The sequence below is a fragment of the Nipponia nippon genome, unplaced genomic scaffold, assembly GCF_047370975.1.
Source record: "Nipponia nippon isolate SJK-2023a ecotype South Korea unplaced genomic scaffold, ASM4737097v1 scaffold_9, whole genome shotgun sequence".
Classification (NCBI taxonomy): Eukaryota; Metazoa; Chordata; class Aves; order Pelecaniformes; family Threskiornithidae; genus Nipponia; species Nipponia nippon.
In genome coordinates this window covers 13,388,972-13,405,125 of record NW_028262413.1, presented here as the reverse complement: position 1 = coordinate 13,405,125, position 16,154 = coordinate 13,388,972, and the positions used below count along the sequence as shown (strand labels likewise).

General features: G+C 41.7%; 1 protein-coding gene across 7 annotated transcripts in view; it reads right to left on the bottom strand.

Moving 5' to 3' along the window:
* LOC104016941 (contactin-4) overlaps window positions 1–16,154 on the bottom strand; it is a 353,560-nt gene that overhangs the window by 77,230 nt on the left and 260,176 nt on the right. For all 7 annotated transcript variants that reach the window (XM_087743644.1, XM_087743651.1, XM_087743647.1 and 4 more), the window contains 3 exons: window positions 8,990–9,193; window positions 1,659–1,761; window positions 845–1,029 (listed from right to left, as the gene is read on the bottom strand). In XM_087743644.1, the coding sequence (XP_087599770.1) occupies window positions 845–1,029; window positions 1,659–1,761; window positions 8,990–9,193 (492 nt within the window). The remainder of the gene's footprint in view (window positions 1–844; window positions 1,030–1,658; window positions 1,762–8,989; window positions 9,194–16,154) is intronic.

The following is a 16,154-nucleotide window of genomic DNA, read 5'->3' as shown; positions in this document are numbered from 1 at the left end:
TGTGTGGGGCGTATGTAACCTGCAGCCTTCTCCCCCCCAAAAAATACCAAAGAGAAACTAAGTACCAAACCAACAGCCTATTCGTACCTCTAAAACCCTTCTCTGTGACTCTTGTTCACCTCTACGTGCGTAAATCCACAGTAACTCAGAACAGGTAAAACTTTCCCCCTGCAAGCTTGGTTCATCTCCTAGAAGGATTTAATTTGCTTTTCAAGATGGGGCTGTTGCCAGCAGAAGTTTGGGGATGGGCAGACATTTGTATTCTACTTAACAGAGAAGGCCTACGAAGCTGAAGTTTTACATTTATAGTGTGCCCGGATCAATGGCTGTAATGTGAGTCTAAGAAGAGCAGGTGTACAAAGTCTTTGGGTGGAGAGTATTCTGCCAGCTCCAACAGGGTTAAATCCTAACTTTCCAGGCTGTGCAACCAGTGACCCCTCTTGAAAGGAGTCCTTAATTGGTTATAAGCAATTAGCATTTATTAACACAAGCTGGGGCAACACATACATAATAAATCCCAAGTTGTAACCACGACGATGCTCCACCAGAACACCTGCTTTACCCTCACAGCCACAAGAAGGCAAATGAGCTTTTTGCAAGTGCTTTCTGAATGTTACCATGCCAATGTCCTTCCAGCAAAGTGCTTTTGTTCCAACTGCTCTGATTCTCAATTAATATACATCGTTCAGAGAGGTTTTACTTCAAATCATACCCTTTTTGAGGTGTGCTGTTTGTAAAGGAAAGTAATTTTACAAATTCCCCCCAAAATTGCTTTCTCACAAAATATTTACTGCATATTGCACTTGATACAATAAAACCCCCTGAGAGCAAGCAGATTGCTTACCATAAAACGTCAGCTGTCCTCGTGCAACATTTTTCCCTCTCACATTTTCAGCTACACACTCATAGAGTCCAGCATCTTCTTGCTGAAAATTTGGGATTTCAAGAAGTCCACTTGATCTGTGTCTCCTGGCTTTTCTGGGTATCTGTTTCCCATCCGCTCTCCTCCAGCTAATTGTAGGAACTGGGCTAAATAAGAAAAATAAAGCAAAATAAGGCTCGTAGAAAAAGCTATGGCTCTTGTCCTGATAAGCTCTTGTCTGATCAACTTAACACTGTTTCATGCTTGAGGATGATGAGAACGTGGTCAGTCTGAAGACTCTGTGTAGGATCTGGAGCAATTTTATTATGGGTGGCTTATATATAACATAAATATATATATGTATACCAATGGTGTATTGATCATAGTCTTAAAAGCAGGAGACTGTATATTATAAAAATGCTGTTTTGACAAAGTTGAATTTGGGGTTCTGCTGTGACAATACGTCCATTTTCCTACCAGTCCCACATTTTGATTTTGGAAGTGTTGCTAGTGTTTATTTTAGAAATAAGAGATTTTAAGTTTTAAGTGTTGCATGAGACCTCAGAGCAGGAGATGCACAAACACCTTTACAAAATAAGTTACATCTTCTGTCTTCCTTGGGAGTTTCTATTTTTGGTGAGCAAAGCCCCTGCTCCCCAAGTCCCTTGTCTGTTATGAATGCTTGGAATAAGTAACTTCTGCTGAGGCAAGTGAAGGATTAGCAAGTCTTGCAAACTCTACAATACAGCACTATGAAAGTGAGAAGCTGGAGGAATAATAATGGATCAAAACTTACTTCCCCAAGGCAAAGCACTCCAGTTTCACCGTTGTTCCTTTTGCAGATGGAACCGTTTCTGGGAACTGCACTTCTATTTTCGGCTCATACTCTCCCATCACCCCTGTGAACATAAAATAAATGCTAAAGCTTGGTTGAATTTTTGCAATAAATTCGCAAGTGTTCCCGTGCCAGCACAGAGCTGTTCTATACATCATTACTTGCCCAATTAATCCATTCATTTTAAACATGGCCTGTTTCTAACAGCCGTGTAGTGTGGGCTCTTTTCCCATTTACTGCCAGAGGAAAATCTGAACCAGCGCTCCACACCATCTGCCAAAGATTAAAATTTCTTCATGGCTCTGTTACTTTTTGCTTTTGAATATTCAGGATTTTTGCAGGTAACTTGTGAAATAAGGAAAGCAATAATAAGGGAGTTCACCATCTTCTAGAAAATGAATCGCGGAACAAATAGCCATTAGAAAAAGTTTTAAAAGCACTGGAGCTAATCAAGGCTTCTATTAACTTCAAGGATTTAGATGCACAGAGATCATATACTCTTCGGGTAATTTCTTTATTTTTAGTGCCCCAGTAAATCATGTATCATGGCAGCCTCTTTATGAAATTGTGTTTAAAAATTTGTGCACATAAAAAGGCCATTATAATAATGATAAATGGCTACATTTCTAGTCACTGTACTGTCTTAAAACTGGCACATATAATTTCACCAATAGTGATTATCAGCTAATTGATGATTGCAGTTTAAATTTTAACTGCGCGGCACTTCCTGGATGGCGGCCAAGCGCGGGGCAGGCGAGGAGCGCACGGGCTGCGAGGCGGGAGTGCTGCTGGATCAGACCAGACGAATGCCACCAGTACGCACAAATACAGAAATGAGTTAGCACGAGTAATACAGAAATGAGATAGCGTGAGTTTGCAGAGATACTCAGGTAAGTCAGGTCTGCTTATGGTGGTCTGTGATTGCAGTGCTGCTTTCTGTCCCCCTGCTTTGCAAGGAGGATGCAAGACAAGTCTTTTTTTCTTTAATTTTTCACAGTTAAAAGTTTTAAAGGTGACAATGCTCACTATGAGGTTTACATCAAGTCTACCTTTACTTGTTGACCTGTATATTATCTGTTCTGGTGCAAAGGTTACGTCATCTTTCTTCCAACCCGCTAATTGCAAATAAGCATTGCTGCTACATTATATAAAAAGTAGTTGCTGCACAACATCAGTCATCAAAATTAAATGCATTCATGAACAACACAAATACTCTCTCCATAGTCATGTCCTGGCCAGCACATATAGCAGGAAACACATGAGTCTACATCACTGCTCCAGCATTTACATACCATACAAACAAGAATAGGGGGCACGGTATTTGTTAGTTCTCTGCATGTTAACACTGCGGCCCTGAAGGGCTGGAAGTGTTTGTTACAGTTAATGTAATGGAAAATCCTCTCTTCTCCCGATTGTGACTGCCAAATCTTTGCAATCTTGCTTAGACTTCTCCAGACTCCGTGCTAAACATTGCTGGGAGAGCTTCAGCCAAGGCAAGAACAGCTACTGCCCAGTGGTGTCCAAGGGCAAGGCTGAGTGTGAACGTTTGGGAACAGCAGCACCATTTTGCTGATATTAGAACTTACTGAGATCTTTTCCCAGAAGAGTATTTCCACATTCTGCAATGAAGACCACAAATTTGGTAGAAGAAGAGCTTTAGAGGCTACACATCCCACGAAAGCCTGACTGGATACAGGCAGCTGCCTCACTTGGGAAGATGCTGGCTTTCAGACTGGAGACTTACCTGTAGAAATTATGGTCTCCATCACCCTCCCCAAGGTGGCTAAAGAGCTCCTCAGTGCCTCTGCCACCAGCCACCCCCCGCCCCTCCACAGCCCAGGCACGCGAGCAGAGGGGATGCAGCTCCCCCCAAAAACACTCAGCAGGCTCCGCCGGCAGCCGGAGGGTGGGAGATGAGGCAGCGGCCAAATAACATGGGAGAAAGGGAGGTGGCCTGAAGAGCTGCCTGCCCACCTACAGGCCAGCTACAAACCAGTCCTCAACAAGCAAAATCCATGAGAATGGTTCCTTCTTCTGCACCTCCTCCACTCCTGAAGCAGGAACTCAGTCCCCTTAGGCAAAGTAGGCTGTAAAGTATCCTGTGACACTAACGGACTATTTAGGAAATTAAGGCAGAATGTATTATTAATATGTTATTCACCTGACAGAGCAGGAGACAGGAACGGGAGGGAGAAAAAATGGCTTTTTTTTTGCCTTCTCTTCACTCATTCCTTCTGTTGTTCCTGTTTCTTTGCCTCGGGCTGCAACTAGAGAGCTGTAATTGCAAGGGTGACAAAACCCCAGACCGGGATGGGAAGGCTACCTGGGGCCATAGGACATTGGCTCTGGCCACTGCTACCCACAGCCCTGCAGGTCTGGCAACAGCTGCTGCTTCTTAGAACTGCGAGGGCAGCTGTTTTACCAGCATTACTGCAAACTCTAACCACTTAAAAATCAATAATTGTATCTGGAAAAATCACAAGGCTCCCACTGAAATTATAACCTACCTACCTACCTACCTATATATATATATATATATATCTACCTACCTACCTATATATATATATATATAGGGTATGCTGTGAGTCCTGCCGTCTCAGTTTTGTAGGAGAAACATCAGTGCAGTGGCGATATCTCCATCCTGAATGCAAGACCATTTCCATGCAGACAGTCCTTATTTTTCCTGCTTTTCCTAGGTGATCTAACATCTGACTTAGCCGTGCAGGTGGAAGGGGTGGGGGAGAAAATAAAAGAGTAAAATAGACACTGGGTTTGTAGTTTGGAGAACGTTTCCAGTGTCATGGCACATCACATGCTCTACATGTTTGCATTGTATTTTTCTTCCAATTTCAAGGCTTAAAAACGTGCTTTTGGATGAAAGTCCCAGGAATTCAGAAGCAAGCTAATTTGTCTGAGGAGATGATATGCATTTCCTGACAACACCTGTGAAGTGTTAAAGTTTAATTGGCCCATACAGCTGCTGCTGATGGTAATTTTATTCCAGGACTATTTCAGTTCTTTGCTACTATTACTGTTTTAATTCTGATGTAAAAAATCCGAAGTGCATTTTAAAGAGAAGAAGTAAATTACTGCAGGAGTGGCAGCTGTGAACACCTGGGTGCTCCTAACAGGTTTTGGCTGGTGTTTGCTGCAGGGTGGGGATGGCCCAGAGGGTCCCAAAGGTCCTGCAGTGGCGGTGGGGATGGCCCTTCTGGGGGGCACGGTGCAGAGGCTGTGGCCTTGATGAGGATGGGGCAGCCAGGGAGAGCCAGATGACAGACATGTTTTTATCAAACGGAAGAGCCAGCGTTGCAGGTTTGTTCCTTTTCCTCCTCTCTTCCAGTCCATATCCCTCTGTGGCTGCCAGAAGGCTTGTCTGGCATTCAAATTTAAATCCCTTTTCTTCTGAGCTGCAGTAAGTGCTACAATCCTAGCGGACACCTTACTTCAGGCTTTAGGATCATTCTCATTCTTCGGTGCCATATACATTTAGCTATTTATTTTATTTCCCAATATGAAAGTAGCTCAGAGAGCCCTTTCTCCACAATGGGAAGTATGAGCTGGTGGTGTCAGGACTAACTTCCATCCTTGCAGAACCTAAGCTGAAACCAAACCTCAATACCTTGGGAAATCTAGAAAACCAAAATGTCGTATTTTTTCCTTTTACACACTAGCACTTACATGATGTGAAAGGGAGAGCTGCTTGTCATTCCTGAAGACCTGTGCTGGAATATGGGTGCACATTTCAGGAGGACAGGTCCCAAACCATAAATGTGCAGATTTGGGGACTGCTGCACTTCAATAATATTGTATTTAAATCTTTTATCCATCTGCACTGCAAGCAACCTCACCACCACAAATCCATACAGCTACATGAAAATATTTAAATAAGGTGACTGCATGCATTTATGGGAGGGAATTTTTAAGAGGGGCAGAGGAAAAACATCCCTTTCCCAGCACACACTGTACTTTGTACACCGTCTTTATCATCATCAGATAACCTCTGTCCATAGAAGCAGAGAGCTTGAGCTCTCAGTGACCGCGACAGCTGCCTCTGCACTGTCTGTTCTTACCACCATCCTGTAACCCGCTATGATATTTATCTCTCCAAGGAGGAAAAGCTGTCTGAGGATAACTAATGGGATAAGAGGCACCTTCTGCTTCCACAGCACAGCGACAGGGAAGGAACCCGATTTCTGTCAACAAGAGCATGTACCGCTGGTTACAAAAAGTTGCAGCAAACATCAGGAGATCTGTAACTCTGGAGCCTCACAGCTGAAAACAAGCAAAAGAGAAGCACAAAAGGCACAGGTGGGGAAAGCAATCTGCCTACAGGATCTGATTTCATCCCCTACACCCATATCTTTTCCTTTTACAGATTACAGCTCAACAGCCTGGCATTGTAAAGAAAGCAGCACTTGAAAAAAAACATGCTGAAAAGCTGTTTTTCCAGGATGATTACATTCAAGTAAAATAACCGCAACAAAGACGGCAGGTATTTGACATAAAAAGCCTAAATGATTCACAACTGAGTCTAGAAAAATTACTGCCATAAATTGAAGAAGAGATGGGAAAAGAAACCTCGGGGTTCTCGGGGGCGAGATTTCAGCCCAGTGCGTGCCATCCTGTCCACCCAGATCTGCAGGGAACGAGGACTGTTCATTAGTTTGATGAGCAGTTTGAACATTGGCTACAGTAAGAATACCCACCACGTAATTCATACGCATCTGTTAAAAAAATTGAAATTCTTGATATCAAACAGCATAGGGTCAGTCAGACTGTGAGCATCCAAACTCTGTTTTCCTCCTACAGCTCCGGAATTGGGAATTTTTGAAGTTTTTGAGTGAGAGAGCAGCAGCAGCAGAAAAGGAAAGAGTCTTCTCTTTCTCTTTTCAACTCAGTGTGAAATAATTAAAAAACCAAATATAGGTGCTATTCTTAGTTCTATGTGATCAGTATTCCTTTTAGATAGTATCTTACTCCATCATTTGTTTCTTTCAAAGTAATGGGGCTATGTATAAACTACAGGGACCCATAATTAATTCTGCATGACAGCACAAATGTTTTGCAGTTTAAAAATAACTTTGATTTTTGAGAAAACCATAAATTTCACAGGGAGATTGTTATAAAGTACCTGGATTTTTTCAGAATTCACAAGAAGTATATTGATATGAAGCCAACCAGGCAATAACTTAGAAACTTCTAGCAACAGATAATTCTAGGAAGGATGCGTTGGAGGAGGTTGGACTATGCCGGCTGGGACGCCAGCCCTCCAGCTCAGGGCTGAGGGGCCTCAGAGCTACATTGACGCCTCTGTAACTTGGAAGCTGCCAGGGGGATGGGGGACCTCCCACCCCTTCTTCTGAGCTGCACAAGGGCCCACGCAGCTGTGGTACCTTGCTGACTGCCCGGGCAGGAGCCAGAGGAGCAGCTCAGTACATGTAAATCAATTGGGAGAGGTACATTACGAGTTTTTTCCCACTTAACTCACTAATTGAAATTAAATGGAAACGAAACATTAATTGTTGATGAGCTAGCCTTTGAGCCTACTAATTTAATGATAAAGTGTTGTAAGGAAAGTAACATGTCATATATATTAAGATATACTGACATGTCAGATATGAATACAAAAGATAAACAAGACAACTTTGCCAATGGAAATACGATGTGCCTCGCATTTTACTCCTGTTTTTCACGTTTCTAAAGCAACATATAGAATTTCTCTTTTCAAGTGCAGTAGTGCATTATATTTGGATTTTATAGGGTTACTCTATGTGGAATGAAAAATTGAGACCTGCTGATTTTTAAAATGAAGCTTGCCTGTAACACTAGTGCAATCCTATTTTAAAATACACATTTAGCCCACATTCGGCTTTCGTGTACAGCCATCTTTGGCTCTACAGACACTACAGCACCTTTCCTGTTTAACTCAGGAATGTATTCCCCAGCCCCTCAGAGGTTCAATTAAAGTTTCATATCTTTAATAAACAGCAGAGTGCACTTCAAAGGGATCGGGGAACATTCCTGTGAATTACCTCAGGAAGGCAATCGGTCCGTGTAAATAAAGCGGAGTGTGTGGAGGGGCGATGCGCTGGGGTAAAGCCCTTGGCGAGGCACTTTACAATCAGGCTGCCTAGCAATCATCCCAGCATCAGCCCCATCTCAGAACGGAAGCAGACATCAAGCTTGATTGTGATAAATGGAAGCACTTTCAGCTAGGTAAGGTTTGCATAAAAGTCCTGTTAATGTAATACTTAAAAATATTTCTTCTTCAACACTGAAAATGTTAGTATGACACAAATTTAAATATTCCTCTTTATCTGTCATACATTAGATGACTTACTCTGGGCTCAGAGGAACAGATTTACTGTCACTGTGTTTACAGAAATGCAGCCTCCCCTGTAACAGAGAGCACATCTGGCGCAGACCTGGAAAAGCAGTCGTCTTCACCCCTCCCAGCCTAACTGCGGTGCTTTCTCACCACCGACAATGTTTCCAAACTCCCTGTCTACAGGAACCGTGTTAACGTGAAGGGGACAGCTACGGGCAGGAGGCTGGCAGCAACGAGCCCGTATTTTACAAGCGAGGAAAACTGTCAAATACCACTAGGTGACAATGGATCTTCTTCTAGAAGAAGTTTCTAATAATGCATTTCTATTTCTGGAACAAATGTCCTAACTGTTATCCTTTAAACAGACAAATTTTAATTAATTTTAATTGCAAATTAACATGCAAATTTATTTTTCTTATCTACTCGAAAATGACGACAATACAAATCAATTGTCTGTATAAATTTAGAAATCCTCTTTTGGTTTCTTCTTGCTTTTTTGTATTATTCCACAGACTACTAAAAATAGCACTAATTCTGCTCAGAAATACAGCCTGAGCTAACAGTTACCGAAACAACAAAGTACTTTTGTTCACTTTTGGGCTGCATAAAACGAACAAAACTTTAGTATATCCAAACTCTAAAATCTATTTTATTTCCTGTCTTTGGCCAAGCGTCGCCAGGTTTTTCTTTTATAATTATTGCCTGATAATGAGAGTTGTTCCAGTGGTGGGAAGACCAACCTTGGGCACAGCATCATAAACCCCAGCACTGCCTGTGACTTTGAATGACAGCTAAAGCAGAGGTCTCCAGCCTCACTGAATCTCTGTGAAGGGGAAAAGCTCTCCTTTTGCTCCGATATAAATATTTCAGGCCATTTCTGAATTTTTGGGTGACAGCCAGTCAAAGAAAACAAAACAACCTCTCCAACCCCAGCCCCCAGTACCCCTCCTCCAAGTCTTACCGTCATTCCTGAGGATCAGTGGGGTGGGGGGACCCAGGACCCTGCTGTTGGTCACCGTGTTCGTCACCACGCACGTGTAGTTGCCCACATCTGAAGCTTCCACCTTCGCGATGTACAAATTCCCAGTCTCTTGCGAAACGAAGCGGCGATTGTCCTGGTGTACGAAGGTTGGGTACTCATTGAAGATCCAGGCGTAGGTGAGTTCTGGAAGCACAAGGTACCACCAGCATTAGTGACAGGGTGCACATCCCCATGGGGCACTATCTGATGCTAGGCTCCATCTCAAGTCGGAGCTAAAGCCTTGAAAATAATTTTCTCCCTGCCCCTTTTGGTTAGGGAAATTGGATATATCACAGCCCATGAAATGATAAAAAGGTTAACATTGTGCAAGTTCTCATCTTCATGGCTACAAATATAAATTTCCAACTGTGACACTTCTGAGCCTGCACACTGACCTAATATTCTTGCTCCTTCAAGTTCTTCCAATCCAGAATATAATGCATTTTATAAGAATCCCACCTTTTTGTCCTGAGCATTTCAGCCTGACTCATGACTTTTCTTTTATTGTTTCTTATCAATTTTTTTCCTTTAAAGACGGTTCAGAGGAGGATCTGTCAAGCCGTGTTATCACACACTGTATGTTTCATTCCTTTGGAACTTCTGAATCAGCAAAAAACTGAACACTAAATTAAGCAGCTGTAATCTTCTATATGACTAATTAGATAGTACTCTGTGTTTTATAAGGCATCTTCGGAAGTTATTTGAGCAATAAAAAAATAAGCGAAAGAAATGCCACAAGTGGTTGCAGAGTTTGTAAGTGAGGTTAATGCAATAGAACCCTATTATATTTGCCTAAGACTAATGCCCAAACACCCTGAAAATGCTTGAAGAACTAAAGTGAATACAAGATTGCTGTAGTTTTCTAAGGGAACACTAATTATACTAAAAAGCGTATTCTTAGTTTAATACTCTAATGAGTCATAACTGTAATTGACCTCGACTACCATTAGGTACTTTGGAAAATATATTCTGCCCTCATGTTCCACTGTTTACATATATAAGAGGCTGAATGCAGATTGTTGGCTTTTATTTATTTATTTTTAACAACAGGATTATAAAATGCCTGCTTAAACTTTCAGGAAGATATGATAATTATGTTTATGTGGGAATATCTAATCATCATATTTACACATGTGCATCTAATTATAAGTAACCTCATGCTGATGTCAAGAGGATACTCAGAGCAAACAAGGCACCACTTCTCAGCTGGCTTATTATTTTCTGCAAGTAGTTAATTTTTTTTTTTTTTTAATTTACTCTTAGTGAACAATTATCTTGTTCCTCCAGAAGTATCCAGCAATAGGCAAATAAACATCACTGCCCTGGAATGCACAGAGGCATTTAAATTTGAGTGAGTCTTCACACAGCAGGTTTCCACCAAAGCCTTCCGAGCTCTGCGATACAACAACATTTTGCATTGACTGTGGAATGATGAATTGACCACACATTCCTCAGAAAAACACAGATCTGGGAGGGTCTTTCTGGTTCAACAATCCCCTTCCCACCCTATTCTTCCGCAGAAGGTTACGTAGTACTACTCATAAATATACCCTAGAAGCAGCACAGTTTTTGGCTCCTACTTTTCTGTTGTAAGTTGGTATTATTTAACTGCTAAGAACCCTCTAATTTCCAGGTTAAATATTTTCATTACTAGTCTATAGCTATGTGCTTCTGGGCTAATGATGCCTTTAGCTTAAAGAGTTCTTGCCTCTTTGCTGGTGAGAGCCATCAAGAGCCCTTCTGCCTTCATTTTCAAGACAGGCTTTCCAATCTTATGATCGTTGTAGTAGCTTTTCCTAGCCTCTGCCTTACTTAAAAGTCTTGAATATTTGTGTCATTTGAGCTGAATGCTAGGTTGGAAATCCTGGGTAAGCAGGTCACAGGAGAGCAGGAGGCAAATGTAAAGTTGTGCAATAGCAAAGAGGTCTGATCAAAGAGCACCAAATGGTGATGATCTGGGATTCCTCCACACAGAGGAACCCAATGCAGGTGGTACTAAAGGAGACCTATTTCTAGAGTGCAAAACATCAAAATCTCCCCAAAAGCCATCTTCAAACTCTATTAATTTGGCTACATAAAACTGAGGAACATACCGAAGATCTGATGTTACAGCTCTGTCTTCCTTTCATTACAACAAATCATTGTCCAGAAAAATACAACTGCCCGAACTGCACAGCCTTAGATATTAGGGGCTGTCTGTTATTGCTGTATAATATTTAAAACAACTGGGTAATTCTCTCTCTCTCTCTAATAACATGGGACTGATGGAATATAGAGCACAGGGAATAATGCAGACCATAGCATCTATAAGTGCATTTGCTTGTGTAGCAACTTGTAAATAAATACTATATCAAACTCACTTTGATTTCCTTCGAGATCCTAGTACAATATTTATGGCTTTTCAAACTTGACGGATTCCTTTTGATGAGGTTTCACATACTAATTGCTCTGGAAGTGATAGACAGTTCACATCCCATAGGCAATTTGTAACATCTGTGTAAACAGACACTTAAAATACAGCCTGAGATGGCTCCTGGTGACTGTGCGTGATTGAAACATTTACTGAAGTTACAGACATGGAGTCTTCCAGTACAAAGAACGAGCAGTAACAGGCAATTCATGGTTCTCTAATTACACATTAGACTCTACATCCTTGAGGAATTTATTACAAACTTCTCCTTTCTAATTTGGGGCCCTTTTCATGAAATTTTGCCTAATTTACAATGCTTTTAATTTCCCCTTTAAAGCACATTCAAGTAGGTCTCTCAAACACAGAATATTATCAGAAGATTTCTGACCCATATTTGCTGTTTTTAAAGACAAGCAGAAACTCCACTAGCTGCAATCCCACTGCCAGCAGTAGAGCACCTGGTTATCCACTGCAAAGACCTATCTTGTACTTTGATACTGTACTTTTCTTCATTGGACTGATGGCCTGGGTTTCCATGACAGATCAGAATGAGATGAAAATTTCGGGGTTGCAAATCTTCGCTTCTGTAACTATTATCAGCAAGGACAGGAGGATGGAAAAGTTACTTGTACATTTTTGGTGCAGATGGTCTATGCAGCCTGGCTCAAGCCATCACCAGATGGAAGACATTCAACCCCAAATCTTTTCTTGCTCTACTGCCTACATAAAGAGCGTTTTTTATCTACGCAAATCCATGCTGACAGGTTACATGCACTCGGGTACTTGGAATACCCACACTACCACCGCAGGCACATGCTAGAAGAAGGAAAGTGGATTTCTTTTTGTCAAAAGAATGCAGGTTTCTGTGCAGAAGGTCCCAAGTTGCTAGGTATTTGCTCTACTGGGCCAGAACAAAGACAACAGAGACGGGGAAGAGTGTCCTAAATTAGTTAACATCACTCACCTATTGCAAAGGAGCCTATGGAAAATTCGGGCTTGTGAAGAGCAGTGGAGGTAAAGGTGGGGAGCACACAGGCATGTTAGCAGAAGCTTGATTTGACTTTTGCTGAGATGGATGGTGGAAGCAATGGGCACAAACATGCAGAGCTGCGAATCATTCCCAGATCAGACACGTGGCAGGAAAGCCCACTGCACACCAGCAGACCATTAACCTCTTCTCCACGCTCCCTCCCCTGCGGTAGAGTCTTTCAGGAGAAGCTCAATCACATAGAGATAACACAATACACTTACCATTAATATTTATATCTCTGGGCTAGTGTGATCGGCAGGAGAACATGATAGGCAGCACATGGCAGGCAGGCTATACGCCTCAAACATCCATCTATGCAACATCAGACAGGAACAGTCTTGATTCAAGCTTCACCAACAGCCTTTTACTCAAGTTGCTATTTGGAAAGGTGTTTTACTTAAACATGCGTGGCAGCAATACCAAAAAAGAAGCCCGAAGCCTTTTTCTTCACTCCTTTTATCCCGTTCAGAGACTATCTCACACCAGTTGCTCCCCACATGCTCTACAGTGAACCCCGATGCTCAGGCTACCTCTGTGTTTCAGGACCAAGTGTACTAACCACAAACACATACACTGCATCACATACAAATATCAATGAATATTTGAAAACGGAACCCAAGGCCTCTGCCACTATTGCATGGCTAAATATCAGGCTTTAACAAAATTTAGAGCAGCCAGCAGTTGCCATCAACTTTAGCAATTAAAAAGGAAAGAAATTTTTCAATCCACCTGAATATACATTTTGGACGTTTTAAGATATGCCTTTTCAATTTTATTACCAGAGTGCAAGACAAACTCTTTTTTTTTTTCCCCAAGCAGAAATGTTCTGAGCTGCTTGCCAGGGCACCAGCAGAGAAACCTGGCAGCCCTGTGCCGCACCGCAGGGGTGGGGGGCGGCTGCGTTCCTGGAGAAGCTGAGCCCGCCGGGGTGCTGCTGCACTGCCCAGCACCTTCACTCACCCCAGGGGAAATGAGAGACGCAAAGTAGTAGAAGTTGCATAACTTTGCTTTGCTGCATGGTTTTTGTCCACGGTTTTTTTGCTCAGCAAAACACGCAGCCCTCCTGGGTCTGCTTTTCCTGACTGCATTCAGATCTCGTCATTTTTGTAAAGCATTCGATGATAAACCCTATTAAAGCGTGAGTCTCTCCTGTGCTTCCCCCCAGAATACTCTCTGCTCAAGACAAGAAACAAAGCTAAAGACATCGTAGATTTTAAACTTTCTCTAAATAATAGCAAGTGGTGAAAAAAGGTTACTGAAAGCTGAACAGAAATTCTGCTATGAGTAATTATTATAATTAGACCATATGGTTTGCCAAAATAATGTTCTCTGGTCTTCTGTCTTGTCAGATGCATACTACTTTGTCTTTGCCTTGTCTTTGCCTTTTAGTACAAGAAACTCTTTCCTTGATTTTTTTTCTTTTTTAAAAAAGTGTCTTCCATAAAGTCAGGGCTGCCACTTAAAAAGGTCTCTGTAGCTATTATGGGAAAAGCTATTAAAACATCAAGATTATGGTAACCATAAAGCTGAATAGAAGAATGAATTTTTGAAATTAGTATTAGCCAAAAAATCATTTATCATTTTTAATAAGAACAGTGTGGTACAATACACTATTATTTTTTATAGGCTTTACTGAAAGTTACAGAGATTAATCCAATCTTTAATGATTCCTATAATTTCTATATTATCACCTACTATGTCACTCGAGTTGGACAGGTGGGAACTGTTTTTCAGTGTGAAACAAAAGACTTGCAGCATTTCCTGTGAATCTTGATGCACAAAAATTAGGTTTCATTACACATGGCAAGAAACAAATATGAAATTAAGGAAACAAAGAAAATCCTCCCTTCATAACAGTCCTAAGCAACCCAAACTATAATTGCAGTAGTACAGCATTTTGGAAGAGCAGTACATAATTTTGAGACATGTTGAAATGAAAGGTGAGGCTTTTATACTGGGATAGTATGTTATAAACAACAACAATTTAAATCCAGATACAGTGAATACAGCTCCATGAGTTAGGTTTGCACTTCCCTTGATCGTGCATAAAATTATGATTGCTTTTTATTTTTTCCAAATGCAATTTATTCTTCAGTACTGGAAGTGCCGAAGTTTTGCTGTCTATTTTACTCCATACCTCTGCTTTCCCCATCATAGATGGGGCCCTTCCAGATACAGCCGATAGCAATAGCAAAGTCATGGGAAGCTTGTCCTGGAGAGAAGCTATTCCCTTCAGCCCTCAGCTCCTGAAGTGCAACTGGTGGCAGCAAGGGACTGGATGTAGTGTTATGCTTTTATATGATTTAGTACAGACGCATGTTTCTTATCTCTGCGTGTGTTACCGTTTGTGCCTGCTGCAATCTGGGTTTCCATTAGAGAAGCTAATGGATGCATGAGCCCAGCCCTTCTTCACCTTCCAGCATTTGCCGCACTCTAGGCTAGGAAGTGACAAATGTTCACACCTGCTATTTATTTTATGTATTCAGGTACTGTAACAACATATTGCTGTACAAAAACCCCAACCATACCCCATATCCCCCCCCCCATCCGGTTCATAAGAGCCATTGACATCGTAACGCCATACTTAAACCTGGCCAAGACAGAGTTTTCACTTATACAGAAATAGGACAACGCTGCCCTGAATGGAGTGAGGGAAGAACCTGGCCGTCTGTAGCTTCAGTCACCTGCAATGAAGCCTGGTGCAAGACTTCACGCTGGCAGAAGATGACTGTGGCACAAACCCCAGCATACACAGCTAACGCCCCATTAATACCACCTTCGTGCACCTCTGTGACTGCACCCTGTGATGGGCTTGAGTGGGTAATGTCTCTATCAATAGTATTGCCGTATAAACTTCATAAAAGACCAATTTTTGGTGAATAATTTGTAGACTTCTCTTCTTTTGCTATGATTGCTTGCATTCCTCGATGTTCAAATTTCTCTTAAGTGGTACTAACAGGGTGTTTTGATGGTTACAGTAAATTTGGGCAATGATAAAGTGTAACTGATTATCTGATGAGTGTCCTATGAATTCATTCTGTATTCTCATCTTGCTTACTAAATTTTGCTGACTGCTTGTAGGGGATATTAATAATTTCAAATTTCACTGCGATTTGATTAAGCAATCAACATCCATAGCCCCACGAATAACATAACATGAGCTGGAAAGGAGGCTCGATGCAACACAACACACTTTCTGAGAGCGCACTGGGGAAGAAGAGCAAAGAGGATTATCAGGGAACCCCTGGCACAATATACCATGAATGTGGCCCTACACAAACCCCTGAGGCTCCTCTCCACCCATACTAGTCGCCTGCTGGCAACTGCACTGCAGTTCCTGGAGTTCTAGACCATTTTTCTCTTTCACAGTTTTACTTTAATAGTAAAGCTACATGAATTATGCACTGTAGACTTTTTTTTGTGGGCCTACAGACCATTTCATTGCCCTGCTAGCACTTTGGATCAATTTTTTATCTTCTCTTCTTAAGTAATTGACGAATAATTTAAAGGAATCAACCTGGATGCAAATATCACTCAGTAATTCTTCCCTTGACTCCGTGCTCTGCCCACTCCATCACAGAGAGACACACAGCTATGTCACACCACAGCTTCTGTGCCTCAAATGCAGACTTTAAAAAAAAGAATAATGAATAATGAATGAGATT